General features: G+C 41.1%; 1 protein-coding gene across 1 annotated transcript in view; it reads left to right on the top strand.

The window, feature by feature from the left end:
• ANKRD29 (ankyrin repeat domain 29) overlaps positions 1-27,803 on the top strand; it is a 44,431-nt gene that overhangs the window by 687 nt on the left and 15,941 nt on the right. Inside the window, exons 3-7 of the mRNA XM_025038549.1 lie at positions 9,201-9,311; positions 13,436-13,534; positions 17,489-17,587; positions 20,499-20,597; positions 23,466-23,564. Coding sequence (XP_024894317.1) covers positions 9,201-9,311; positions 13,436-13,534; positions 17,489-17,587; positions 20,499-20,597; positions 23,466-23,564 — 507 coding nt within the window. The remainder of the gene's footprint in view (positions 1-9,200; positions 9,312-13,435; positions 13,535-17,488; positions 17,588-20,498; positions 20,598-23,465; positions 23,565-27,803) is intronic.

Here is a 27,803-nt window from a genome sequence, read left to right on the forward strand (position 1 = left end):
GGCCCCGCACCCAGGAACTGCCTGAGCCGCCGCCGCGGGGCCCGCAGAGTGGACTGGGCGCCGCCCCGGGCGCTGGCGGAGGACAGGAGGAGGCGACCTGGCTGCGATGGTTTTGCGGTTTGGTTGTGTGAGCTTTGCTCGAAGGGCTTTCGTTACTTCTGACTGCAGGTGTGGTGAGCCTTGCCGCCCGGCTAAGGAGCGGCGGGGACTGTCGCCGGGGTAACCGGCGGGGGCGGGGAAGAAGTCCTGGGTCAGCGCTTTCCTGCTGCCGCGCGGGGGAGGGACAGGGGCTGCGGCATCGATTCCCGATACTGCGTCCGGGTTTCGGGATGCCAGCCACGCTGCTGCTGCCTCCTCAGCAGAGTACTTTTTTGGACACTGAACCTGAGTGACCAGCACAGAGTGGGGCGGCAATTGATTACCAGGCTTCAGTGTCCAAAAGAGTCTTGTTTTAAAAGCATTTATTAAAGTCATTCTATTATATCCCCCTCGTTTTGGGATGAAAGTGAAGTTAGCTGATCTGCTTCTATTGAAAGGTTTTAATAAAAACAATCGTTAAAATGAATCGAGCACTTAAAATGCACCTAACTTTGAACCAAAGACATCAAGGTGCATCTTCTGAACCCTCAGGAAGACCCATGAAATGATAAGTTTCGTGGCTTAAAAAAAAATGGAGAAGTTAAACAACTCCTCCCACAGTCCTGCAGCCACTAAGTGAATGGTGTTAAGATTGAAACCCTAGTGTCTCTGCCTCCAGAGCCACTGTAATCCCATCTCCTACAGTAGCACGTGTAAGCAGAGGAATGACATGGTGAGATTTGCAGATTAGAAATATCTCTCTGGCTACAGTTTGGAGAAGAGAGTGGAGCTGGGAGAACAGTCAGGAGGATCTTGATGTCATCTTGTTAAATGGTACTGGATTAGGGCACAGGTGTTTAAGATGGAAGTAAATAAATATGAGTAACTTTAAATGTTTTTTAATTTTCAGGATTCAGCAATTTATGTTAGTCACAGAGTTAGGGAAGGTCAGAGAGGTAAAGAGAAAATGTTTAGTCTGCAACATGTAAAGTTTAAGGATTGATGGGAGTCCAAGTAGAGATGCTGATTAGACAGTTGTACAAACCAGAAGCCCAGGAGGGTTGTCTGGGCAGGAGATGGGGATAAGAGTTAGGAATGAGCAGTGTCAAGTAGTAGTTGAACCCATGGGATGCAATGTGGTTGCCTAGTGAGACCACGTAAAGGTGGAAAATAAGAGGGCTGAGGACAAAATCTTGAAGATCAAGACTTAAGAATGAGCAGAATAAGAGAAGCCCATTGAGAAAACTGACCACCAGCCAGAAACCTATGAGAACATTCAGAAGCATGTGCTGGCATTTAAGCCAAGAATCTCTAGTCTTTCAATAAACATGAAGAAAGACTCAGGTTTAAATACCACAGAGAAATCAAACAGGCTAAGAATTGAAAAGTGTTCATTGAATTTAGTAACAAAACATCCACTGGTGACCTTGATGAGAGCAGTTTCAGTGAAGTGTTTAATTCAAGAGCCAGATTGCAATAGCTTGAAAAGAGAGCAAGTGGAAACCACAAGTGAATTCTTTCAAAAAATTCTACAAGTAACAGTGGCTGCAGCAGGAAAAAACAGGAATCCAGACTTGGCCAGGGTTTGTTTGCTCTTAAATGGTAGAGACTTAAGCATCTTTAAATAATAGACATCTCAACAATTTAAAACAATTTTTTTAATGGGCAAAGGATATGAATACACATTTGTCCCAATAAGATATATAAAGGGCCAATAAGCCACTGAAAAGATGTTCAACATTATTAGCCATCAAGGAAATGCAAATCAAAACCGCAGTGAGATATCACATCACACCCAACGGGATGACAGTAATCGACAAGACAGTCCATGACAAGCGTTGGCAAGGATGTGGAGAAATTAGAACCCTCATACATTGCTGGTGGGAAGAGTGAAGACAACCCAAATGTCTATCAACTGATAATAAACAAAACATGGTATAGTTTAGTTAGTTAGGTCTGCCGTAACAAAATACTATAGACTGGGTAGCTTACACAACAGGAATTTTATATCTCACAGTGCTGGAGGCTAGAAAGTCTAAGATCAAGCTGTTGGCAGATTCAGTATGTAGTGAGAGCCCTCTTCCTGGCTTGCAAACAGCCACCTTCTTACTATATCATATGGGGGAGAGAGGAAGCTCTGGTGTCCAGAATAGGCAAATCCATAGAGAAAGAAAGTAGATTAGTGGTTGCCAGGGGCTAGAGAAGTGGGGGGCAGAGGGGGAACAAGGAGTGATTGTTAATAGGTACAAGGTTTCCTTTTGAGATGACAGAATGTTCTGGAATAGTATGGTGACGGTTGTAAAATCCTGAAAATACACTAAAAACCACTGAATTCTTTAAAAGGATGGATTTTGTAGTATACAAATTACATCAATAAAAAAAGCATTTTAAAATGACAATAGGGAGTGCTAAAAAGGCTTGGGAGTAGAGGGGATGATTGAGCTGAGGGATGAATAAGCTGAGGGATGAAATACTCAGGAGGTAGGCGGAGCAGAGAGTGAGCAGGGCTTATTAATTGTAGAGATTAACCAGACAGGTGGAAAAAAACCTCTTCCATTGGAGTAAGAGGAAAGGTGAGGTTGAGTGTGGATATTGATGTTTTGTAAAGCAAAGTCAAGGACGAAGTCAGAATTTGGCAGAAAGAGAAGTACCAAAATTTTCACTCAAGAACAAAAAATGATTAGGAGGTGACAACTACCAGGTGAGGTGAGACAGAGGATGAGAAGATGGGATGGCCTGAGTCTTGAAAAAAGCAGAGATTTGTACACCTAACTAGAAGGGCATTGTCCAGAAGCCAGATGAGGAGTGCCCAACCCCGTTTCCCACCCTAGGGCTGGTGTGGGAGGTGGCCCAGTCTCTACCAGGGAGGGGTGCTGAGGAGCTTGTGGCAAGGAGACAGAGGAAACACTCTGTGCTAGGTTAAGGATGAAGAGGAGTTGATTTTCCATGCAGTTCCAAAAGGCACAGGAGCAAGGCTGGAGGGGGAGGGGAGCAGAGTCTCAGGTCAGTGGACTAAGCCTGCACGAGCCTGAGCTAACATATCAAACATATTAAAATGTGGCACAGCCCACAGTAATAACAGAGACTTTTTAGTGTACATTTCTGGAAGGATTTTTATAATATTGCTTTTAAAATTATTTAGCCATGAATAACATTTAATTTACCTTTGTCCGTGATTTTCCTGTCATTGCTCTCTGTAGTTACTAATTCTCATGTAGTGAGAAAATCAGACCTACAAGTTACTTTCATGGGTCATCAATGTTTTATGAATACCAATTTTAGCAATTAAAAAAGTTGACAAGATGGTACATTTTGTAGCTACTTAATTAAATATTCATTAACTTTGATTGCAGAACCGTAGATTAACTGTTTCATTTTCATAGGCTCCTGAAAGGCTTGTAGGCTCCAGGCCCTGGGTCTCCAACAGCATTGCTGGTCTGGTCTGTGAGAGAATAAACAGAGCGTTATAAATCACAATTTAGCCTCTGCTTGATGACTCACAGTCTCCACATGTAGGGCCATTTGCTTCTGAGTCACATGGACCCTTCTGCATCTATTTTTTAGTCCTTCCTCCATTATGCTGTCAGCAGTCACTTTGTGCTATCGGTTTGCCTCTGATAAACTTCCTCTTTCACAATTGGCAACTCGTAATTTGTTCTGGTTAGGAAAACAGACATGTTCATGAGAATTATTTTTAAAACAAAAGCAAACTCAGAGTGCAGTTCTGAGCCTTTTTGTGAAATAAAGTTCATGGATTTCAGTACATTGACTTTTGACTTTATAATAGCTCTTTTACTTACTCAGCACTTATTCTTCAAGGCTGAGGTTGTCAAAAGTCTAATACAGTTAGGATGGTTAGATTCTAATACAGTGAGAAAACTTACTGTAATAGAGGAAACATCATTAGATAAAGAACACTCCCGAGTCTTTCCTGAGCGTATGTTACCTAAGCAGATAAAGCATCTCAATGCTATGTTTCATCTTAGTGATAGAAACTTCTCGTGCCTTGGCCAGAAACACAGGAACTTGTATGTTTTATCCTTATTCTGAAAGTACGTAAATTATCTCATAATCAACTCCAATTCACTGATCAGCTGGAATCGTTTAGATGCGCCACAATAAAATAAATCAACAAAGCCATATATGTTTTTTAAACAGGTTTATTGAGATACAGATCACATATAATTCACCCATTTAAAGTGTTCATTTCAGTTTTTGTATATTCGCAGAGTTGTGCCACCATCAACATAATCGATTTTAGAGTATTTTAATCACCCCCAAAAGAAACCACATAACCATTAGTAGTCACTCTTTATTCTCCCAAACTTCTCACCTTCGGATAACTGCTAATCTACTTTCTATTGCTATCAATTTGCCTATTCTGGATATATATATGTTAAACAGACTTTAAACATGGTCTTGAGTTTGGAAATGCTGGTGCTATATGATTCTCACCTCTAAGGCAGAAGGCCTGGGGCACATCACTTACTTTTTCTCTTTAGATTCTTATCACTTACAGAAGTGTAACATAGCTGACAATACAGGCTTAGCCTTCTTTAATGTTTACTAAGCATTCTGAAATTTTCAAATACTTAGCAGAAAGTGGACAGTAGATTAGAATAGCCAGTAATACATCAAAAGCATCCTTCTGCACATGGCTTCTCTATCCCTCATTATACCCTTATTAAAGTGGCCTCTGACATCAAAGAAATACATTATTGAACAAAGCCAATATTCTCTTGATTGAATTAATAGTATACAACTGAATTCCACATTATTCTAAACCCTTTTTTAAAGAATAGTTTAAATCTATACCCCCTCTTAGCTTTTAATTAGAATTCCAATTCTGTACAAATAACAATTTCCCTTCTATGTTTTCTCACCCCTTCCTTTCTGTACTTAATTTATGGTAGTGTGCTAATTAATAATGTATGGGCCAAAATTCTGGCAGTAAATGAGGAAAAAATGAGAAGAAAATATGGCATATCTGGAAGTACATGCTCAACTTTTCTCACAAGGTATAAGATATAAGACCTCGGACTCTGGACTCAAACAGACTTGGGTTTGAATCCTGGCCTTGTTACTTCCTAACTGTATGACCTTGAGTAATTCACTGCTGTGACTCTGTTGCCTCATCTTAAAAATGAGAGGAATAATAACACTTACCTCACGGGGTTGTTTCTGGATTTAAATACATCAGAGCAGTGGAACTGCTTAGCACACTGCCTGATACAGAGCGAGATGTCAACATTGGTTGTCATTGCTGTTCCTCATAATATTGCAACCAACAACCCTAAGGGAGGCTCACTGGCCTCTTTGTAGAGATGAGAAAAACCAAGAAAGAGGTAGTAATAGCATGCTTGGTAAAGTACTTTGTGATATGTGTGACACACATTGTCTCCTTTAAAGGCTGGAGGGCTTGCTGCTGGTCCGCTCCACTGCGTTTGTGATTTGTGTATATTGTACCCGAGGACGTTTGGAAGTTACTCAGACAATATGGTGTGCACAAGCCCCAAAGAGAAGGAAGTCTGGGGGACTTGCCATCATGGCAGAAGAGGAGCTTGGAATGAGAATAGGAAGGAGGTCACTGGGGTCCATACTGCCTCTCTGTCTACAGGAGGACAATTCCACAGGAGGCAGAAAAGTGTGATGGCTAAAAGGACAACTTCGAGGGCCAGACCACCTGGGGCTGAAGATTGCCTTGTCATTTCTCACTTAGTTCATCTGTGTAGTTAGATAGTAACAGGATCCACTTCACTGTGATGAGGATTAAATGAGCTAGTATATGCAGACAGTATACCGAGTGGTACAGAATAAGCATCTAGTATTAGCTCAAGATTCCTGCCCTCCCATAATGTGTCAGCCACAGTGCGATAGGAGAGTTGCCCTTTTCTTTGCTAGACCTTTCCACCTGGATGCCCCATAGACACTTGAAACTCAGCATGTTCAAAGCTGAAATTATTTTTCCCCAAAACTCATCCTTCCTATGGTATTTCCAACTTTCATGAGTGGTGTCACATCAACCAGGCACTCAAACCAGAAACCTGGGACTCAATCCAGACTGCTTCTCCCTCCTCTCCTGCACAAACATTTGCAGATCAAGACTATTCAGTTTAGTGTCTTAAAATGTCCCCAGTCTGTCTCATCCTGCCATCCCCATTCTCGTTGCCTCAGCTCAGGCCCTCATCATCTCTTGTCCCATTTCTGCAGCTGCCTCCTAACCCTCACAGTCTGGCTCCAGTCCTCAGTCCATTCTCCCTGAAGCTGCCACAGGACCTTCCTGCAATGCAGAACTGATAGTCTCCCCGCATCTTAAAACCTTTCCTCGACTTCCCCATGCCCACCAAGACAAAGTGCAAACTCCATCAGCTTGGCACAGCAGACCCTCCAGGATCTGGCCCTGACGACCTGCCCCACAGCATCTGCTGCCCTCTCTCCTCTCACACCTTTCACCCCAGCCCTTCCCAGGTAGAGATGCTTCTCAGATGCTGTGGAGAGTCTCAGTGTCTTTGTATCACCACCCCGTCAGCCTGAGATGCACATCACCAATGCCCCTGCTCATCTTTCAGAACTCTTCCCAAGAATTCCCTCTCTTCGAAGACAGCCCTGGCCACTTTCCTCAGGTAGAATTGACCGTTCTCTGCTCTGACCACAAGTGTCTGCATTCCTACTCTCCGATAATAACTCTGATGCCTCTTGACATGAGTTATTTTCCTACCGGGCCATAAAGCCACTATGAGCAGAGATCAATGTGATTCACACCTCTAGTTGTAGCCCCTGGCCACTACCACTGTCCCTAGCACATGCTGGTGACCAGGTAAACAACTTCACCTGGGCAGGTATTTTAATAAGCCGTGAGGGCTGTGCATTTATAGCTAGAATTTTTGTGTTTACTATTAAAGTACATTTACTTGTATTATCTCATTTAATCCTCCAACAATATATGATTGAGTTACTACTATTATTATTGATGCTGTTTTACCGGGGTAGAGAGAAGTTAAATAACCTGCCCAAGGTCACAGAGCTGGGAAGAAGCAGGGTCAGGACTTCAACTCAGCTTTCTTACCCCAAGTCGATTACTCTATCATGCCTCTATCTCCCAACAAACCAAACAAACCCTTGTGAAAAAAATGAAATGTTTATAGCTTTTTACAAATCTGGAACCTTCTAGGAAACTAGGATGTCTAGCTGGAGTAGGAGAGAAATCCCTGAATCCATCCTATCGGCAGGAGAGGCTTCTGACCTGAGCAATAGAAGATTGTAGTTGGCTAATGGTTTTTGAAAGGTATTTGGGATTAAAGTGAAACAATGAAATCACTGAAAATGGTTTACAATTTATTACTCTCAAGTTTTCATGTTTCAAGAAAAGCCAGCAGAGCTGTTCCATAGTGCATATTCAATTCTCTTCCTAACTTACATCCTCCCAAACTTCATTTTGGCCTCCTCGTGCAATCTTTTTATTAATAGGGCATTGTTCCGTGACTCATTACACAAGTCGAACCTGCCTTGCTCTTGCTTCACCCAGTTAATAACATCAATAACGTTAGACCCAGCCTGGTGCAAAAGCCACAAACACTGAATGTGAACACTACCATGCCAGTTTGGCTCAAAAACTCCTGGGACAGTAAAATTTACACCTTCAGGGGAAGCAAATTGTTCACCTGGAATCTGAGGTGATTTTTTCCCTCCTAACGAAGCCAAGAAGCTATTCAAAGTATGTTTGTAATCTTCTTATCACTCCCTGCTTTGCATGCATTCAAGAATGCACAAGAACACGAAGTCGTATTGTGCTGAAGTGCTTCTGGAATGAAATCCTCATACCAACAAACGCTGCCATCACTCTGCTTTCTCTGTGCTTCCATTTAGATGGCTCCATGGAGTAGCTGAAATTGTTGGTGTTTTCTCTTTAGCTTAGCATAGGTAAGTTAGGTATTATATTTGATACTTTGTCGATACACTTAAAAGACATTGCATAAAAGGCCTTTTGGATCAGGTGGGTGTTTTAAGCCTACCCCCAAAAAAGTGTTTTTGTTAAACAATTTGAATACTGGAAAATTTCCTGAGACCAGCAAAATTCTTTATTAGTACCAATACTCTGAGTTTAATTTTGCCTATTGATGCTAACTTCGTAAAGAAAAATGGAGAGAAGGAAATTAGCATTTGTCAGCATTTATGATGTGTTGGGCACCGCAGTTAACCTACATGGTTTAATCCTTATCGTAAACTTCAAGACAAGTAATGTGATCTCTGTCTGAAATTGAGACCTACCAGGGCCCAGTCCATTGTGCAGCACTGGGATTCAAACCCAAAGCTGTCTGGTTCCAGGCCTGCCCTCCGCACTCCGCTCCCACCATGACTGTTCTCTACAAATCCAGATTGGTCTGTTTTAGAAAAGTCGTGCCGCAGCCAATTCTGCCTCTCTCATTTTGGAAAATGGTTTTCCAGCATTATTCTCCCTGTGGGTCTGGTGCCAACGCTAACTTTACAGCTCTAACCCCGTGTGAAGGATCCATACGAGGACACATAAGAGCATTTGCTGCCCAGAGTTCCCGGTTCTTAATTGAAACCTCTGGCAAGACCCAGCTGAAGCAAAGAAAATTAGGAGGAGAGAAAGTGAGGCCTTTACTCAAACAGCTGGAATGGGGTAGAAGGTGTTGAGGACATAGAAAAGGTGCGGGTAAACTCCTTTGGGAGGTCAGGATTGGAAGTGGGTTTTCTCTGCTTAGAGGTGAAGAGAGATTTGGGAATGTTTCAGGGAGGAAATAGCCTTTAAACAGAGACTTGGCCTTGAAGGATGGGGAAAACCTCATTTCAAGCAAAAAGGAAACCGTGAACAAAGACACAGAGGCAGGAAAGTGAGTGCATTGGTGGGAAATGGGGTATTAATAGTGCTGTATTATCAACAACTTTGCTCTTCATAACAGCACTAGGGCTCAGGTATCTGCTCTAAAACAATGCATTCCATGACCAAGTATATTGTAGTCTTTTCTTGCCGGAGGAGCAATCTTGCAAATGATATGCTACATCTGGAAGTTCTGCTTTTTGAGTGGTATATATTTGTGTAGAAGCGGTCATGTTAACTGATGTGGACTTTAAGATCCTGTTTCATTTTGCTTCTGCAGAAGGAAACTCCACTTGCCAATGCCGCATTCTGGGCAGCGAGGAGAGGAAACCTGGCTCTGCTCAGGCTGTTGCTGAACAGCGGCCGGGTGGACGTGGACTGCAGGGACAGTGTACGGATGAACTCATTCGGTATACGCATGCCAAGAGCACGCCATGTCCCCCTCGTCGGCATGAGAGCACCACCTAAATACATTTCCCTTCACACTGCTCACCTACCTTTTTGTATTTGCTTGCTATATCCTTTTCAAAAAGTCCAAGGTACCGTGGTGAACTTAAAAATATATCGGGGAAATATTTACACGCATAAAACAAAAGGAGGCCACAATAGGGAATGGGAGGCCACACTTCACTGGGAATCAGAATTGGCAGATTCCAAAAAAGAAAGGGTTAGAGAATTCAAACCAGCAGCTTTCGTGGAAAGGTGGAGATAATTTAGAGCAGAAGTGGGCTGCTGTGGAGGTGGGAGTTAGGTTTTTTCTGCAAGGGTGAGTGAACTGAGAAATAGAAGCCTCCACCCAGTCCCTCGTCCTTTCATTACTTTTGCAAACATCAATACATTTGTTGTCAATTAAGGGGAACTAAAAATGGACACTATTGCCCACTGGCAGTCATCACTTAGGGAGCCCTTACCTCCCTGGCCAGAGGCACTGATTCCTCTGGACTCAGCAGGATTTCTCCACATCTCCTGGGACAAGGAGGACCTAAGATGAGAAGAGAGAGAGCAGAAATGTTTTGATCTTAGGATCTAAATAAAATGTTTTTCAAAGGAGCCTTCTTGTTTTCCTAAGGAGCCTTATTGTTTTCCTGAAAACAGGATGTGCCATTTCCAGCTTTTATTGCACAAATTTGGTAATTGAGATCAGCCACCAGCTTGCGGGAGACAGGGTTTGCTTCAGTTCGCCCGCCCACTGGGGGCATCGGTGGCGGATATCCTGGGTTTGCTCCTTCAGAGTCACTTGCACCCTTCTCCAGTGTCCTCTGTGGCCTGGCCTAGTGGACTCGCTTTCTTCTGGCTTCCAGTTAGGTTTGGCCAATGGGGACATTGGCAGGGGTCAGAGGGTGGAAAGATAGGGACCTTGGGGAGCCCATTGCTCCCCTCCCCAGTTCTGTCTGACAGCAGGACTCTCATTCTGTGTCCTGGGAGCCACTACCTTCCCTTGGTGCCTTTAGGCCTGGGCTGGCATTGGAACTCACTGTTACTAGCTCCCAGTCCTACACTGTTCTTTGTAATGTCCCTACACCCAGAGCAGAGTTTTATAAATAGTCCCTTTATTAAACTTTCTTTCAATCATCCTAATTTGAATGTACCATCTGTTCCTCTCCAGGACCCAGACTGGGCATCTGCATACTGGCCATGCAGTCTTCTTTGGGTGTCACTGGGCAGCAGTGCCACACTGGGCAGGACTGGAGTAGGAATGCTGGTTTTCATTGTGGCCTCACCCATCAACCATGTTAATGACCACTTTTTCCCTTATTCTTGAAGCTACACCTTCTCAGACACCCCTATGACCTGCCTTCCAGCTTCCCAGGGCCACCACGCATTGCCACACATGTGCTGCCCCCTAGAAAACCTCACGTTCTCAGCCTCTTCCGTGCCCTTTCCCCATCAGAAGTTACCTCCTACCACCACCTCCTTTTTCCTCAGGACTCAAACTCTTTCTCTGTCTGCTAAGTGACCAGGAGCTGTTTTGATCAAAAAAAAATTGCTTCTATGAATAGATACTAATACGTTTATAGGTTCTGCCTCCTATTTAAAACAAAAAGCCATTTTATCAGAAGCTTTCTGGAGAGATGATTCCTTAAGCCAATGGAGCAAGTCTAAATGATGATAATTCTAGGTGCTTGTTCATTGTAAAAGGACTTCTAAGATTGGTGGTAATTGAGGGGCGGGTTGATGTTCGGGTCTGGCACAGGCCTTTGTTCCTGTGGACATTTCGTTGGGTGGGTTTCGGCCTCCCTGCATGTTGCCTGCACATGGAGTCTAGATTCCAGGATGGTTTCTTCTTGTGGTAAATGATCTCTGGGCTAGTAGCGCCAATGGGGCCAAGCCTCAGAATTACCTGGGATGCCTGTGAGAGCTGATAGAATTTGGGGACAGGCCCCAGTGCTTTGCTGGGCACTGCTCCGAACCTCAGACCATGTTCAAACTTTTCCAATGAATAGCAGTGTAAAGAAAAAATGCATTATCTCTAGGCAACCCACTTTATAGCAGCACTTTGATTTGCTAACATTCATCCTCACTTCCTAGATTAATGTTATCTTCACATGATGCTTACATTTTTTTGCTTGGCTCATCTCTCTGACACACTTTAATCCACAAAGATGTGCGATGGCAAGGTTCTTCTATGCCTTTTTAGACATATGAATGTCTGTATATTACCATCTTGCTCATCGTGGTTTGTACTACATTTATATCCATTATATCCTGTTCGAAATCAGCTCATTTTAAAAGACATTTTAACATCAGGCAGTGAAACAAAGTAACCTTAATCTTTAGAGAATTAAAATCAGTCAAGCTAATAAGTTTTGAATGTAAAGGAAATATTTTCATGTAGCTTAATGCATCAACAGATACCACTTCTTTATTCTCTTTCTCCTTTATCTCAACCTCCGATTTCTTCTTAATTGACCCTGATGTAGAATTAAAATATAATCTATAAAAAAGTATTTTTTGTTATTTGTTTCATTCATGTCTCCTCACTTTAATACAGATGAGCCTACCGTTTTTTGTTTTAGTTTTTAAATATCCAAATTAAGTTCTCTGTGCATCCTCTGGCTCACGATTAATTTTTATTCTAAGGCCAATGTGACCTATGATAAAAAAAAAAAATTCTCACTTCTCATAGCTTGTATGTTTTAACTGGTTTTAAAGCAAGGTTTGTTCTATCCTCAATCTAAATAAAAATTTCTCATATTCAAGAGGAAGTTAGTAATACAAAGCTTGCCACTCTAACCTTGGAAAATATGAAAGAAGGGTTTCAACTGCATAATGGATGATATAGCCTACATGAAGGCCTTACATTGAAATACAAAACACGGTCACATGGGATAGAGAAAGTACCACAGAGCACTTCCATGAAGCCATTAGCCTTTCTTGACTCTACCTATACTTTTTATTTATAGCAAACAAGACTTCCAAAACCAGCATTAACATTCACAGAAGTCAACAAAAGCCAGATGATAACCTAACATTTACTGAACTGTTATTTTCTAACAGTTGCTGAATTAAAAATCTAACATTATGCTAAGCACATTACCTGAATTATTTCATTTACCTATTTAATCAGGCAGATACTATTATTATTCTCCATTTTACAGATGAGGAGAATGAGCCTTTGGAAGGTTAGATAACCTGCCCAAGGTCATACTGTCAGAGCCCACTGAACTATACTGCCTTTCTACAAAAGCTCACAGATGTAAATAACACGAAACTTCTAAGAGTTACTTATCCCTGTATCCTAGAGAGCCTTATGTTCAGAACTGTCTGTCTCGTCATCTGCTCCTGGAAGGCAGTTTGCTAAGTATGCAGAGGTGGTAGTTCAGATTACAATTTCAAGCCCTCGTAAACAACTATACATTAAACTACAACAGTCGACTTGAATTAAGAGGTCCACGCCAGATGGTACACCTCAAGTCCTTAAACCTAAAAGCTGGAAGAAGCCTTGGTGATCACCCCATCTAACTCCTCATTTTAAAGATGAGGTAAATGAGTCCCAGGAATTGTAAGCAATTTGCCCCAGGTTACACTGTTTGCTGGGATCCTAGGACTTCTGACTCTTACTTCTGTAGTCTCTTACTTCATCGTGTTGCCTTTTATCTCTACTTGAATGAGTCTTAAAGACTTTTAAACTCTGAAAACCAACTGGTACCATTTAACCCATTTTTTGCATTAGTAGCAGTGTTTTGGCTCAGGGATCATTTAATATGAATCATAAAATGAGGCCACTACATCACTGCTGCCTTAAACTACAGTAACCATGGTTCACTTGGCCTACATTTCCAAAGGTAATGAAAGCAAGTGAATTTTTAAATTGAAAATTCCAGCCTCAACAATTTGTTGCTTTGCTTTTTCTCATCTAGTTTGCTTTGTAAAATTATTCATAAGACATTTTTATCACTGTGGGAACTTTTGTGCTCTCGGACATGCCCCGAGTGGAGCTGACATCCCTGCGGCCTCAGGACCCCTGTCTGACGTACGATGGCCTAATTGTTCATCTGTCTCTCCTCCATTCAGCATGGCACCACACTCCTCATGGTCGCCTCCTACGCTGGTCACATAGACTGCGTGAAGGAACTCGTTCTCCAAGGGGCGGACATCAATCTCCAGAGAGAGGTAGGTCAGGTTCTGCACTTGAAGAAGAATGACCCAGGTGACAGAGGCTCAGAGTTTTCACAATAGTGACTTGTTAGGAAGGGCAAGTCACTGCTTTCCTTCTATGTGACCCTAAAGCCCAGATTTCTGACTTTGTTGTGCCTAAAATAAGGCTCAGGAGCTGGTTGTGGTGCATGTGGTGCAGTCCAAGGTGCCAAACCTCTAACCATGTTCCTTAAACACTCAAACATTTCTTCCCAAGCTTAAATCAGTTCTTCCTTTCACTGAGGTGAGATGCTACAGAATTTATAGGATTTTCATGGAGATCATCAAAGTTTTAGAACCTGTTCTTAATGAGGCTCGCCCGATAGACTGTCTCAACCACCCCTGCCAAACCACGTTTTCAAAGGATTTCTCTGACTGGCCATGTATTAAATAAGCTCTCCCTGGAAAACCCATGTGGTGAGCATCAGACTAAAATATGAGCCTTTTCCCACACCTCACTCAAGAGCGATCTCAGGAGTTCCATCTAGCCTAAGGATCCATTCTTGGTCCACTGCAGAGGACCAATGGGAGGCCAGGGCATTCTGACATACTTTGGAATTCAGGTCTGAGAAGGGTCTATATATTTCCAAGCCGATATAGGGCCCGGGAAATTAACCTTCATGGAGACACATGCACAGGTCATCCCTAGAGGGAATCTGACCTCTCAGTTCACACTGACTCAGACCGGAGATGGGCATCCTGGGGCAAGCTCCAAACTAGACTGGAGCATTTGGTTTTCCTTGATCCACTCTTATCCACAGGCCTGCCCTACCATTGATGTTTCAGAAAGGAGTATTCATCAACCAAACTTTCATCAAGCAATGCACTCCACCTTCCAGGCTGGACCACCTTCCCTCCGTGGAGCCATTTGAGACACATGAGGAGTAAGGGCTGGATGTTTCACAGGGCTTCTAGAATTCCCTCCCATCTCCCCTCTGACTGTCCTTTTGGCCGTGGATCATGGGAGAGTGACATTTAATGGACAGAATCTGGAGTCTGGTTCTCTGTGGCCCTGGATCAGCAAGTCCGGTCTGTTGAGACGAGCAGTACAAAGAGACTACAGCAAATCCAACCAGTCTTCTCACAGATTCTTCTGCGCAATTTCCATAACACTGGATCATTGTTTTGGGTTATTTTCACTTCAGCAGCTAATTTTCTTCTTGGAAGAAAATGTTTGGGCCCATTTAGAATTATAGTTTAAAATTACCCTAATCTTTTTATTTTTCCTCTTTGCTATACAGTCTTTTTTTATTTTGACTTTAAAGAAGAGACAGATTTTCTCTAATAAAAACAGTATGATCCAGATCTATTTACTCAAAAACTTTATCCTTAAAGGCAAGTTCAGCATGCAGAACAACTGAGAAAAGCTGAGAGAAGAAGAGAAACATTCATTTGATTTCCAGCCAATGTATAGCTTTTATGGTTTTATATCTGGTTCCAATTGTGCAGATAATGTTTTTGAAGATGCAAACTACTGTGCATTGAACTCGGTGGCCCTTGAGGACTTACCAAAGTGTGCCCAGTTTACAGGTAACCTGTATGGCTCAAATGATGATAACTATGTAAGTTCCTGGTGGTTCCCTGAGGCCATGGGTCTGGGACAATAGATCTGCTGAAGCAGAGAAAGGCCCCAAGCTCACCTCCTCTGTTTCGGAAGCTGAAAGTGCTTAGCAGTGCTGTGGAATTTATATAATGGGCTTTTCTACCTTGATTCGTTTGTAATCCATTTTGCAATATTAGGATATCTGTTGCCTGAAAAAGCACCTGCCGCTGTTTTCTTAGGTTGGCTATCTAGACACACAGAGCTTGCTAGAGAGACAAACTGGAAGCTGGTAGTCCTCAAAGACCATTTCTCTAGAGAACCAGCAATAGTGGCCGAGTAAAACCGTCAGGCATAGGAGCTGCACACGCAGTTGTCACGAAGCCCTGGGTGTCAGCAGCAAAGCCTGTGCATCTAAGACCTCTATTCACAAACCAGACTGAAGCCTCGCTCCTACTGTCTACAGATTGCTGCATGCATGTGCACAGTGACTAATAGTATGTACATTCCAAAGCTGGCTCAAACTGCTGTAAATGTGATTTTTGTAATTAATGTATCAAAAAAGCGTATTGAAAAACAAATCCTTTCTCTTAATGAAGAAACAACTCCTAGAAATGACCCTTAGTAGTTTCTAAAATTAACGTCTGTTAAGAAGATGAGAATTTTTCTAATCTAGCCGAGTTTCTCCGTCCCGACCTTATTACATCTTAAGGTTTCTGGAAGCCAGCATACTTCACTGCACGAAGGCAATGGGTGGATGCCTCCCACTCGTTTTATGGAAACCAAGGAGAAAAGCACTCCTGCATCGCAGGCCGAAAGGCTCTGTGAATGGGCACATCACCTGTGCTTTCCTGGCGTTGAGTCTAGTTGGGGGCACAGTCTGAGATAGAGGGTTGTGTCTAGGAAGGTGTCAGCAGGTGTCTTACCACAATTGTGGGCATCATTGATGCTGTCACACACACATATGTTCACATACACATGTGAACACACTTTTAAGAAAAAGATTCATAGTGATCGGTAATACAGAGGACATGCTCTCCCTGGCTTCTCACACCTAGGTGAGAACCTAACACTGTAAAGCTCCCAGCTAAGCCATGGAAAGAGGGTTTTCTCTTCACTGTGTCTGGGAAAGTGTAGTTAGCTTCATCCTACAACACAGCACTAGACTGAAGAGCATCTTTACATGACAAATATATGTTGCTCACTAGAGTGGTGTGGTGATTTTGCTCAGATTATACAATGACTTGGGTACCAATCTTTGAGTAGTTTGTAAAAGTGCCTAGGAAGAAAGGATGCTAAAAACTTGTGTCTCAGAATATCATTGATCAGTTTAATTATGCTGAGTGAAATAAGTCAGACAGATAAAGATAAATACCTTATGATTTCACTTATATGTCAAATCTAAAGAGTAAGAAACAAACTAAATGAAAACAGACTCACAGATAGAGAGAACAAACTGGTGATTGCTAGAGGGGCGGAGGGTTGAGGGGCTGGGTGAAAAAGGTGAAGGGATAGAAAAGTATAAATTAGTAGTTACAGTCACAGGAATTTAGAGTATAGCATAGGGTATTAAAAAAAAAAGGTAAGTTTAAAATTGGAATCAGACTGTTTCTTGTTAATACGTCCTGTTTGGGGCAATATTTTGAACCTATTCGTACACAGGTTGCTTTTGACTCTGGGGTGATAAATTTGTAACCAGAATTATTCTCCATATGAAATAATGCCAGCGTAATCTAAATACTGTACCAAGCATATTAGTTTCCCATGGCTGCTGTAACAAATTACCACCAACTAGGTGGCTTAAAACAATGGAAATTTATATTCTCATGGTTCTGAAGGACAGAAAATTGGAAGTGTCCACAGGGCCACACTCCGTCCGGAGGCTCCAGGGGAGAATCCATGTTTTACCTCTTGCAGCTTCTGGTGACTGTTGGAGTTCCTTGACTTGAGGCCCCATCACTCTGACATCTGCCTCTGTGGTCACATTGCCTCTGCCTCCTCTCTGCGTCCGATATCACTCTGCCTCACTCTTTTAAAGACACTTGTCATTCGATTTAGGGCCCATCCAGATAAGGCATGACAAACTCTGGCTCTCAAAATTCTTAACATAATCCCTCCTTTTGCCATATAAGTAATATTCACAAGTTCTAGATATTAGGATTAAGACATATCTTTTGGAAGTCCACCATTCATTCCACTACACCAAGAATAAAGTTTCCCTTCATCTTATCACTTTTCTGACCAAGGAATATAATCAGTTCGAATCTAGCCCCTTCCTAGGCTAGAAGGTTTGTATGCAAGGATATTGTTTTGTTTCATTTTGTTCGAAAATGTATAAATCAAATGTAATGTAACCAATGTCTTTTAAAACCAGCCTCTCTCTCTCCCAGTCAGGTACAACTGCCCTGTTCTTCGCTGCCCAGCAAGGCCATAATGACATCGTGAGATTTCTCTTTGGATTTGGAGCATCCACTGAATTTAGAACTAAAGTAAGAGAACTTTCTTGATTTCATACCCTCTTGAAGAATTTCAGCAGTCATGAGCACTCATTTCTCTTCAGCTATGATATAGATTTGTGCTTCCCTTTTTACATGATTTTCAAGCCCGAGAAGGTGAGTTCCATGAAGTTCCTTGTAATGGTTCACGGGTCAACCTAGGAACTCAAAACATGACATTTTCACTCTAGGCTCACGATTGGAGAATTTTATGGGGAATTACTTAGATTCTTTTTTGCACTAGTAGTTTTCTACTCTGGGACACCAACTTTTGTTACCAGGATGGATACAGTAGCAGATGCTTTCAACTTTCCCTGTTTTCATGTGCTTTTTTTCTGCTTCAAGCTTAATCCTAGTATTATGATAGGAAATTTTGGAAGTATTAAGCCGATCCTAGGGAGTTAGAGATTTCTAAGGAGAGTGATTTGGCAGGCAGTTTACTTTCTGAGATGTCCTCACTGAAATATATAATATGTGATTACAGTTTATATAGTTGGGCAAGGAATAGTGGTTCTTCCTTTAAAGAAGTCATTGATTCTTCATATGGGACATGTGGTTAAGAAAACAGACTTCAGAAAGATTAATTTTATGTTCACAAATGATTTTACATGATAATGTCTTTAGTAGGAGAATTTGAACTGCCATAACGTTTTTGTAATTGTCAACTTATTTCTTGCCTAATTATAACAAAAAAATTGATGAAAATTTGCCCAAGTTGGAAACTTTGAAGTTTTCTCAATTCATTGTATATGACATTTCAATATCAAGGGAGTTTCCAGTGGGTTTTTTTCTATTGTGATACTATTAAGTAGATCTGAATATCAGCCAGGTTTCTGTCTTTTCTGAAACCTGCTGTTGGACTTCATACATGCCTCCAAACACACTGAATATAATATACAGTAATTCAAAATATAGGTGTGTATATAATTATAACTAACATAAAAATAAAATCATTTTATTTTTCATTGTAAAAGTGATACAACTAAAAACAGAAAGTAAATTTCTATAAACCTAAATTTCAACTCTTTGAACTAATTCAGAATGATCATAGTTGGCCATATGGCTGTTTCAGCCTTCTTGGTTAGCAAGTTAGTGCTGGCTTAAAGCTTTTGTACATGAGCCAGTCTGTGCTGTCCCAGAAATCCATGGAACACAGGGCCTGGGGGGAGCCATTCTAAATGTTTCCATTAGGTCAGCTGCAGGTGTCCAAGAGCTTTCCATGGGAAGAAGAGTGTCGGGAGGCTTTGAATTTTAATATGGTCCTGTCATCAAAACTGACTTTGTGTCAACAGTTATTCTTATTGTTATTAAATCTACATCTCCAAAAATGTATTTTTAAAAATATAAGCTATCAGCTCTTCTGTGACCATCATCATATTTTATCTGTTCTCTAAACTCATCAGGCAAAGAGCTAGGAAAATTCACAGACCAAAACTTGGAAATGTTAGTGCTCACAGCTGCTATTAAGCAATTTCTTGATGCCCACCCACCACTCCCACACCCTCACCACCACCTCAGCTCTCCAATCTCTCTCCTGCATTCCCTGCCCTTTAAAACACAGCTCTACCCGACCATGCATCACGTCCCTCGCTGAAGACTTACTCGGCCACTTGCATCCTCCAGGATCTCACTTGCCTGTGAATGCAGGATCTCTTCTAACGGTTTCTCCAAGTGAGGCCCACCTGCCACCTGCTCACCACAGTCACCTCACATGACTGATCAAAAGGCCTATTTCTGGGCCTCGCCCAAGACCTACTAAATCTGAGGGTGGAGATCTGAGTGTAGCAGGCATTTTGAATAAACACTCTAGGCCCAAATTTTAAAAACCCCACTATCTTATATTTGCGATTTGCATTTTAGAACCAGATTACATGTTCTTGCATTAGTTACAGTTAGTTCAAATGTCCACATACCGATTCACAGAGACAAACCAACAAATATCCCAGGTGGGAAAAGATAATGCTCTAGCTGCAGGACCTGAGAAAAACCATTAAGGGTTTTGATTGACCACAAATTCAGTGAGTCAGTAATGTAATGTGTTGGCAGAAAGGTTAATTCTAATTCAGGCCACAGAAATAAAAGTAGAGTAGATGGAACAAAGGAATGTCCCACTCTACATCAGACCACGCTCACTTCGTAGTGCTCTGCTTAGTCCTAGGGCCCACATTTTAAAAGAGACCTGGACACATTGGCACCTGTTCAAAGGAAAATACTAATTAGGGTGGTGAGAGGCACATGGAATATACTATAATTATCCACTCTTTTAATGGATGCAGATCTTGTCCCATGAAGGCAGTGGCCCCAGAGGGTTACCTCAGAAAAGCACCTTTATCTTTTGGTTCTACTGACTGGGTGGAACCACAAGGAGAAGCCAATGTTTGCCAAGAGGGTCTCTGGCCAGAAGCCACAGGAGGCTATTCTGGTAATTCCAAGACAGAACTTATTGGTACAGACTTTCTGTTATTTGTTTCCTTTATTGAGAGGCAAATAGATGATTCTGCATTTGACATGAGAAATTTCTATTTTTATTATTTTATTTTTCAATTACAGTTGACATACAGTATTATATTAGTTTCAGGTGTACAATATAGTGATTAGATATTTATATAACTTACAAAGTGATCACCTGGATAAGTCTAGTAAACATGGGAAGTTTCCAAATTAATTATAATCACTTAGTCAAACAACGGGAATAATAAATCACAAGCAAGTCATCCAGTGTACAACCTAATGGTGTCCTTAAGATGAACTCTGCTATGATTATGCAGAAAAAGTAAGAGGAAAAGTGAATTTGTTATTATCTATGAAGAAATTCTTTTCCAAAGTTCTCACTATATGAGGAGCATTTGTTTGGTGAGATTTGTGCCTGGACTTTCTGATGTGTTTATGCTTTGCATGTCCGTAGGACGGGGGCACTGCCCTGTTGGCTGCCAGTCAGTACGGGCATGTGCAGGTGGTGGATACCTTGCTGAAGCACGGAGCCAACATCCACGACCAGCTTTATGTGAGTTTGTTTCAAGGGGACCTTAGGTAGACACTTGCTTATTCCCTCATCACAAATACCATAGCAATCTAAATTTGAATGCCAGAAGTGCCAGTTTCAAAAATATTTCAGTGACCAATAGGATTTAATCTGAGACATCAAAGGAAAAATACATAGTTAACCAGATGATCTTCTTCTGTGTAGAAACCACAATCTTATTTACCCATCTTCATTCTGCCCTTTTAAATCTCTTACACATGAAATAGTTCATGTACCTATGCAATTAGGATCTTCAAAAGTCATGTGACACATACTTATTCATAACATGATGAGCCCAGCATATGGACTTGCTGAAAACCAAAATAAATTCTGTTGTGGAGTTTTTTGAGAGGAAGAGCACCGAAATGGAGAAATCAATTTATTTGGAAGAGAAGCGAGGTTAGGTGTATAAAGACCTGTGAAATACATGCACATCAACGACCTTTCAAAGGCATCCACTGCTAGTATGGGTCTGTTTGCAGCTAAGTGGCAATTAACACATTTCCCAAGCGTTCTTTTAAGTGATTGTCATTGTAATTCCTAGGATTTATGGCAAATATGATTCTGGTTTTGTAGGAGAAAATAAAATACAGGGAGATGAAGTGACTTGACAGAGTATCATAGCAAGGAGTAGCAGAATTCCTGTTTCCAGTGATCTAAAAACCATCTTTTAGGCTATCCTACCACTCAACATTTAGTCCTTATGCCTAGGGCACCATATACTTTCACAGACATGTAATGGGAAGTGTGGGTGTGAACTTGTCCATTTGAATATCCTTTCCAGAGTTTACACAGTTAACTCTAACAAATCATAGACCTCTTCAAAGTACATAGCAACTAGCCTTACCCTTTGCACTTCAAAATCTGCAACACTCTGATTGTGCAGCATTCCCAGTCGAATGACTGAACTACTTGGTAATGGTCTAAAGGAGTGATTCTCAACTCTGGCTGCCCATTAGAATCACCTAGACAGCTTTAAAAAATACCACTTCCCAGGCCCACCCCTGACCAACTAAGCCGAAGTCTCTGTGGGCACATCTTGAGCAATAAGTGGTTCCGATGTGTGGCCAACTCTAAGAAACCCAGGTATACGGCTTTGGCTGTTTCTTTGGCTGTACATAGGTGTAGTATATGCTAGTGTGTGCATGACCGTATGTATGTGCGGGTTGAGTGGGAAAAGCCCAAGACTTTGGAAAAGGAAAATAAGTTGTGATTTTCATAGCATTACCATTAGCAGTCAGCAATCCAAACTGATGGTGGGTATAGAATTGTACCGTTAGGTGATATTCTTCCCTAAAGGCTCATTGGCATGGCACGTAATCTTAGAAATATAGAGTTTGGGGAAAGCCCATTTCCACAAGAAATTCTTCTCTGTTATGAGGTGACTCAAGAAATTTCATGCACCAGAACTTATATTTTCTGTTAAGACTTTTACCCTTACCCAAACATTCCAATGTAAATGTTTCCATTAAAAACAATTGAAATATTGGAAATCCTTGTCAATGATCTCTGAAAACTTCTAGGAACATAAATTTGTAATGCACAGTAAAAAATCCAATGCATAGATAACCATTTTAGAAACTTGCTAAGAATTATCAGCTGCTAAGGGCATATAGAACTTTCTGTGGCAACGCGGTAAGGAGCAGTTGAAATTTTCATCCCCATATCAAAGGGATGCTTAAAAATCTGTACAGGCTGATTAATTTTTTAATGATTGCCTTGAGGGGAGTCTGGCGGGTCAGCTGACACCCACTGGAAATCCAGCACCCTCTACGTGATTGGACTTGCAGAGAAAGGTGCTTTGTATTTTCACTTGTGGTTAGTGTCCTGATGGGAGGGTGGTAATTAGCTGGGGTAGCTAGATGTTTTCCACTAGGATGCGCTCGGGTTTTCCACTGCAATCTAAAAGTAATGAAGCTCGCCGTGCTCTGTGCACGCTTCCATATGAAGTGAGCAGCTGGGGAGGCTGCATGCCCGCAACTGACCCATGTAGCGTTGAAATTACCCAATGACACATCTTTGAGAAAAATGAAATGACCAGAAGATGTAGACACTCAGTTTAAAAAAAAAACAAAACCTAAAAAAAATTGGAAACAAACACTTGCTTTGGGCTTTTGTGCAGGATTGCTTAGTTGCACGGTAGGTGTTATGGGTGTCTATTGGGCTAGCAGGGAGCGAGTTCATGGATATTCTTACGAGGGCAGTTATTCTGAAAGCATTGTGTGTTTTAAAACTTAGAGACATTGTAGGTTGGGGAGATGCAGATAAAGGAGCAAGAATGAGAAAAGAGTAAGGAAGATCTAATTCAAAGGATACATTTACTCCTGTTTAAGAAAAGCACACAAAATAGGTTTGGGGGATTTGTTTAGTTTTGGTTTTCATTAACAGACTTTATTTTTTGTTTGTTTTTAACTAACACTTAGCTCTTAATTGACAAAAGAATTGTGTTAAATATATGCATTTTTAAATGTAATTAAAAAGGGGATGGACTCATATCATGCAACAAAAACAGAAAGCAGCTAATGAGAAGTCTATAGATAGGAGAAAAATGGCAACTGGATATTTGGAAAACCTGGGTGCTACAACTAGATGTATCATAAGCTCTAAGATCAAGATTTTGTAGAGGGAATAGTCATTATATACTTATAACTTATTCTTATAAAACTGTCTATTTTAAACTTACCTTTCAGCCTGACTTAGTGTGATGTTTTAGAATCATTCTTCAAAGAATAAAACACTAACCATGTATGTGAAAAAAAGAGGGAGATGGAAATGGAAAATTATATTAAATGGATGTACTTTAAAATGTGAAAGATGATTTTTTCACACTTTCAATTTGCTGTCTCTCAGGATGGAGCCACTGCACTCTTCTTGGCTGCCCAAGGCGGTTACTTGGATGTTACTCGATTATTATTGTCTTCAGGAGCAAAAGTCAACCAGCCAAGGCAGGTAATGCCTACGTGTGCAGGGAAGTGGGCAGGGAGGGTCTGCTGTCCTCCAGCAGCTCCTACCTAAGTCAGCTCTGGGCGTCTTTAAACCCTATTTCTTCTGTGATGAAAGTTAATCTTTGATTAGGGTTTCTCCTGTTTTTTGCTTTGCGCTCACTTGAAATCAGGCCGACATCACCATTTACTATTTTTAAAACTTGGGTGTTTGGTGTCTGAGGTCGAGTACACACTCTGCCACCTCCTGTTCAAATAAATTATGGCTACAATGAGGTAATGAGAGTAGGCCAGACTGGGACATAAGTAAATAGAAGTGCGTGAGGTGGCCTTGTCCCTGCCCAGTCTCTGCTGATGTGCTGCCGTACCTCTTATTCCCACTTCTTCCACCAAGCCAAAGAGGGGCCCACGGGAGTCATTAGCAGGTCCCACACCTTCATGTTGAGACATCATTTACCAACAGCAAGCTAATTTCTGGCAAATCAATTAATTCACATTTAAAGGAACAGAACTGCAAGGTAATACAGGCCACACTTTATAAATGGTGAGGACCATTCAAATGTAAGGCATTATAATTAGCTTCTCTTATGTAGGAACTATTTCTGCACTAATTAGTTTGTTTTTAAGAAAATATTTCAGATTAAGGTAACATTGCTTTAAAGATAGTTTTCTAGAGAGAAGTCAAGTTGACTTTTTACCGGTAAATGACACCCAGGCAGACTCTCACTGTAACGTGACCTGCTTTGACAATACTTCATGTTCACATAATGAATAGATATGGGAACCTTAAGGTCAATCCAAGCTCTTGGCCATAGGCTTCTTCAGTCTTAAGGAAGTCCAAGTGCATAAAGAATCTAAGAAAAGAAAAAGCCTTTGGGTAAAGGGAGTTTGAGGTCAGGAATCCTGCATTCTAAATCCAGTCTGCCAATAGCTAGCTGTGTGGTTTTGAACACGTGAATCAACCTCTCTGGACCTCTCTCCCTCTATCTGAAATTTAGGAGGCTGAGCGGGATGATCCTGATGATCTCTTCAACTCCCCAATTTTTGAGAATTGTCATATTCAATGTTCGGTCAATATTTCTTGAGCACTTAGCATATGCCAGACACTGCTATGAATGTAAGGTTATATTTTTAGAATTTTAAAAATATCCTTAGGTTTAGATGGCCCTAGGAATACTTATGGGAAAGAAAGCTTTTAGAAAAAGTTACACTTGCATACTTGCCAGAGTTGACATTTGGGGATTGGAGCTTAATTTTTTCTTGTTGGTCTTTATTTTAAAATTGTTGAATGATTCTGAATCAGTCTTCATTTTACCAAAACTAATAAAAACAATTGGTTATTTTTAGATTGCATAAGTTTGACTCGGAGAGCATTATTGACAGTACAGTTGTGAATTTAGAATGAGAGATTATGAAGATTATCAAGTCTCTCCTCTCTCTCTCTGTACATCCTTCTAAAATAGTTTCTGACACTTTGACAAATCTATTTATAAAATAAGTTCTATTATTCATATGCCTAAAGTACTGTATGAGAAAATCAAGTTGACATAAGAGATTATATATCAAATGTTGCGTGGATTGTGTCCATTTAAACCTAAATTGAGCCATGTGATGACATAGAAACCAAAAAGTTAAAAGAATGAACCAACATTGCCATGGTAGCCACAACACACCACAGTGTTTTTTGTTCCTCAGGAGTGAGGATAACCGGGTCAAAGTGGATGACCTAGTCTGACTCTGTTTACTGAAAGTGGATGACCTAGTCTGGGAGTGGGAGGAATCTACCCTTAGGTCAAGGAGCAAGTGACATACCTTTCCAAAGGTTACATTTAATGCGATTGTTTGTAATTGTGAGAGCCCAGCTCTGAAAAGATTGTTATTCAAGAACAGGGTGTTTTATAACATAAGAATTGCTTTGGGGGAAAAAAAGCAATGGAATTTTCCCTTTTTATAAAGCAAGGGTCCTCAACCCCTCAGCCACAGACCAGTACCAGTCAGAGGCCTGTTAGGAACCAGACCGCACAACAGGAGGTAAGATAAGGGGCGGGTGAGCCAGCGAAGCTTTATCCGTATTTGCAGCTGCTCCCCAGCACTAACATCACCGCCTCAGCTCCACCTCAGATCATCAGGCATTAGATTCGCATAGGAGCACAGGTCCCTAGTGCCAAAAAGGTTGGGGACCACTGTTTAAATATATAGAATACTAACCCCACTTTACCCTTTCTACCCCACAGCTACCCACTGTACCTATAAAAGCCATAATCTTTTTACTGCCTGCCATGAGCTTATAAATAAAAGGTCAGTCTAGTCCAAGTTCTGTCTTCTCTAAAAGGGTAAACTCTGCATATTTAATTTCATTCCAGAAAAACAGGTAGTGTCATAAATATAGCAAAAGTGATATCAGCCTAGCTGCCTTTGTCATAGTTATGAGGAGGTTAAGAAGAAAAAGTCTAATTAAAACTTTTCGTTAAAATGGCCTGCACATGATTGAATATTGTATAGGTAGGGCATTTGGAAATCTTCTATTATGAAATCTCAGCTGACGCACTGAGTCGTCAGAAAATTCTTGGATTTATAAAATAAAGACAATGATATTTGCCTCATTTAATTTCTTGATATTTTTAGATAAATCTGATTTATAATTTTTGCACTGCCATTCTATGGAGTCCTGACATTTAATGGCACACTGTAACAAGACGTTAACCAAGTTTCTCTGAAATTATTCAGCTGACATTTGATCTGAGCTGCAGGGAATCTGAATGATGACAGAAATTACTTTTCCTTGTAATTCTATCACTGACGAACTAACTGAAACCCTTTTTAATATATTTATGAGAAGGAATTATAATTACAAAGCAAGCAACAGGCAGACTTTGGAAAAACTATGTTTTTGATTTGAAACTTGAAAAAATTTTTCTTTTAAGTTGTCCTAGATAAAGAGGTTAAGAGTTGTAGAGATCACTGAAATCCATAGTCGCTCTAAAAACTCATTTTCAGTTCTTTCTATGGATCTTCACCAAGTAGAGTTGATATAAGTCAAACCTTATTTTTTAAGGGTGAAATATGTAATCGTCTTTCTACACGAGAGTAGCATTTTTCACAGAAAATACAATATTGAAATATTTGTCAGCGATAAACAATGTTACTTTAAATTCAGCATTTGACCCAATATTATTTTCTTTCAAGTTTCATAGTCAAACATTTCCTAGAGGAAGTAGAAGGATCTTAGGAACACCCTTAAAGGCCTTCACTCTTAGATATAATGGCCACTTAAAAAGTATTATTAAACTTTGAACTCTTAACAGTTCCAGATAAAACAAAAATGCCAAGACATAAGATTAATTTCTACACCCACTTAATCAAAATTCAGTTAAAATTCTATTCTTCGTTGCCAAAAGGAAAATGTTGGGAAAAAGAGTGTGTGAGAAATGATATCTTATCAATCAAACCTTTTTAATCATTAGCTGAGATGGCTATTTATTCTGTTTTTCTATTAACAAAATGCTTTGACATATACTTTTCCCAACTCAACTCACTCACCTTATTAAATAATACTTTTATGATACTTTTAGTGAGTGGTAAAAGTCTGACTCTGTTTACCCAAAGCCGAGATTGGCCTGTCGTCATTCATCTCTATCTAGTCCTCTTACTGTGCTAATCAGTATTTCTTTGAAGCCTGGCAGAAAGGCCATCTCATAAAGTGCCTTCTCTAATAGAATCCTTGGTTTGGACTTGTATGCAGAGAGCCTGGGACCTAGATAATAACAGTTCTTCCGGGTTGCAAGCTTGGAGGGGTGAATCAAGTGGTGGGCAATGGGAGAAAGTAGAGCCAATGGATTGGTGCAGTATCCTGAGAGCTTGGACATGGGAACAGACAGCAATAGGGTGGGCCTACCACTTGTGTTCCCTCTGTGCACGGTAGGAACTCAGAAGAGGTATGTTGACTCTGGAAGGTGCCCTGTGGCTTGGGCAGAGTGCCAATGACATCTGAAAGGCTGCAGTACACAGTGATCAGGGACCGGAACTAGGACAGACTCAGATGGAGCGCCCAGGCTCACAGGCAGGACACTAGTCCCAGGAAGACTGTGAGAGCCAGCCAGGGAGCCAGACCCAGGTCTTGGAGAAGGTTGGGATGGGGGTGGGAGGCTGCTTGGTTGTTATAGAGATATGGATATCTTAAGGAAATGAAACATAGTCTCAGTTTGCTTATTAACTGCATGACCTTGAGCAAGTCATTTACTCTCCT

This window comes from Pteropus alecto, unplaced genomic scaffold (genome assembly GCF_000325575.1).
Source record: "Pteropus alecto unplaced genomic scaffold, ASM32557v1 scaffold146, whole genome shotgun sequence".
NCBI lineage: Eukaryota > Metazoa > Chordata > Mammalia > Chiroptera > Pteropodidae > Pteropus > Pteropus alecto.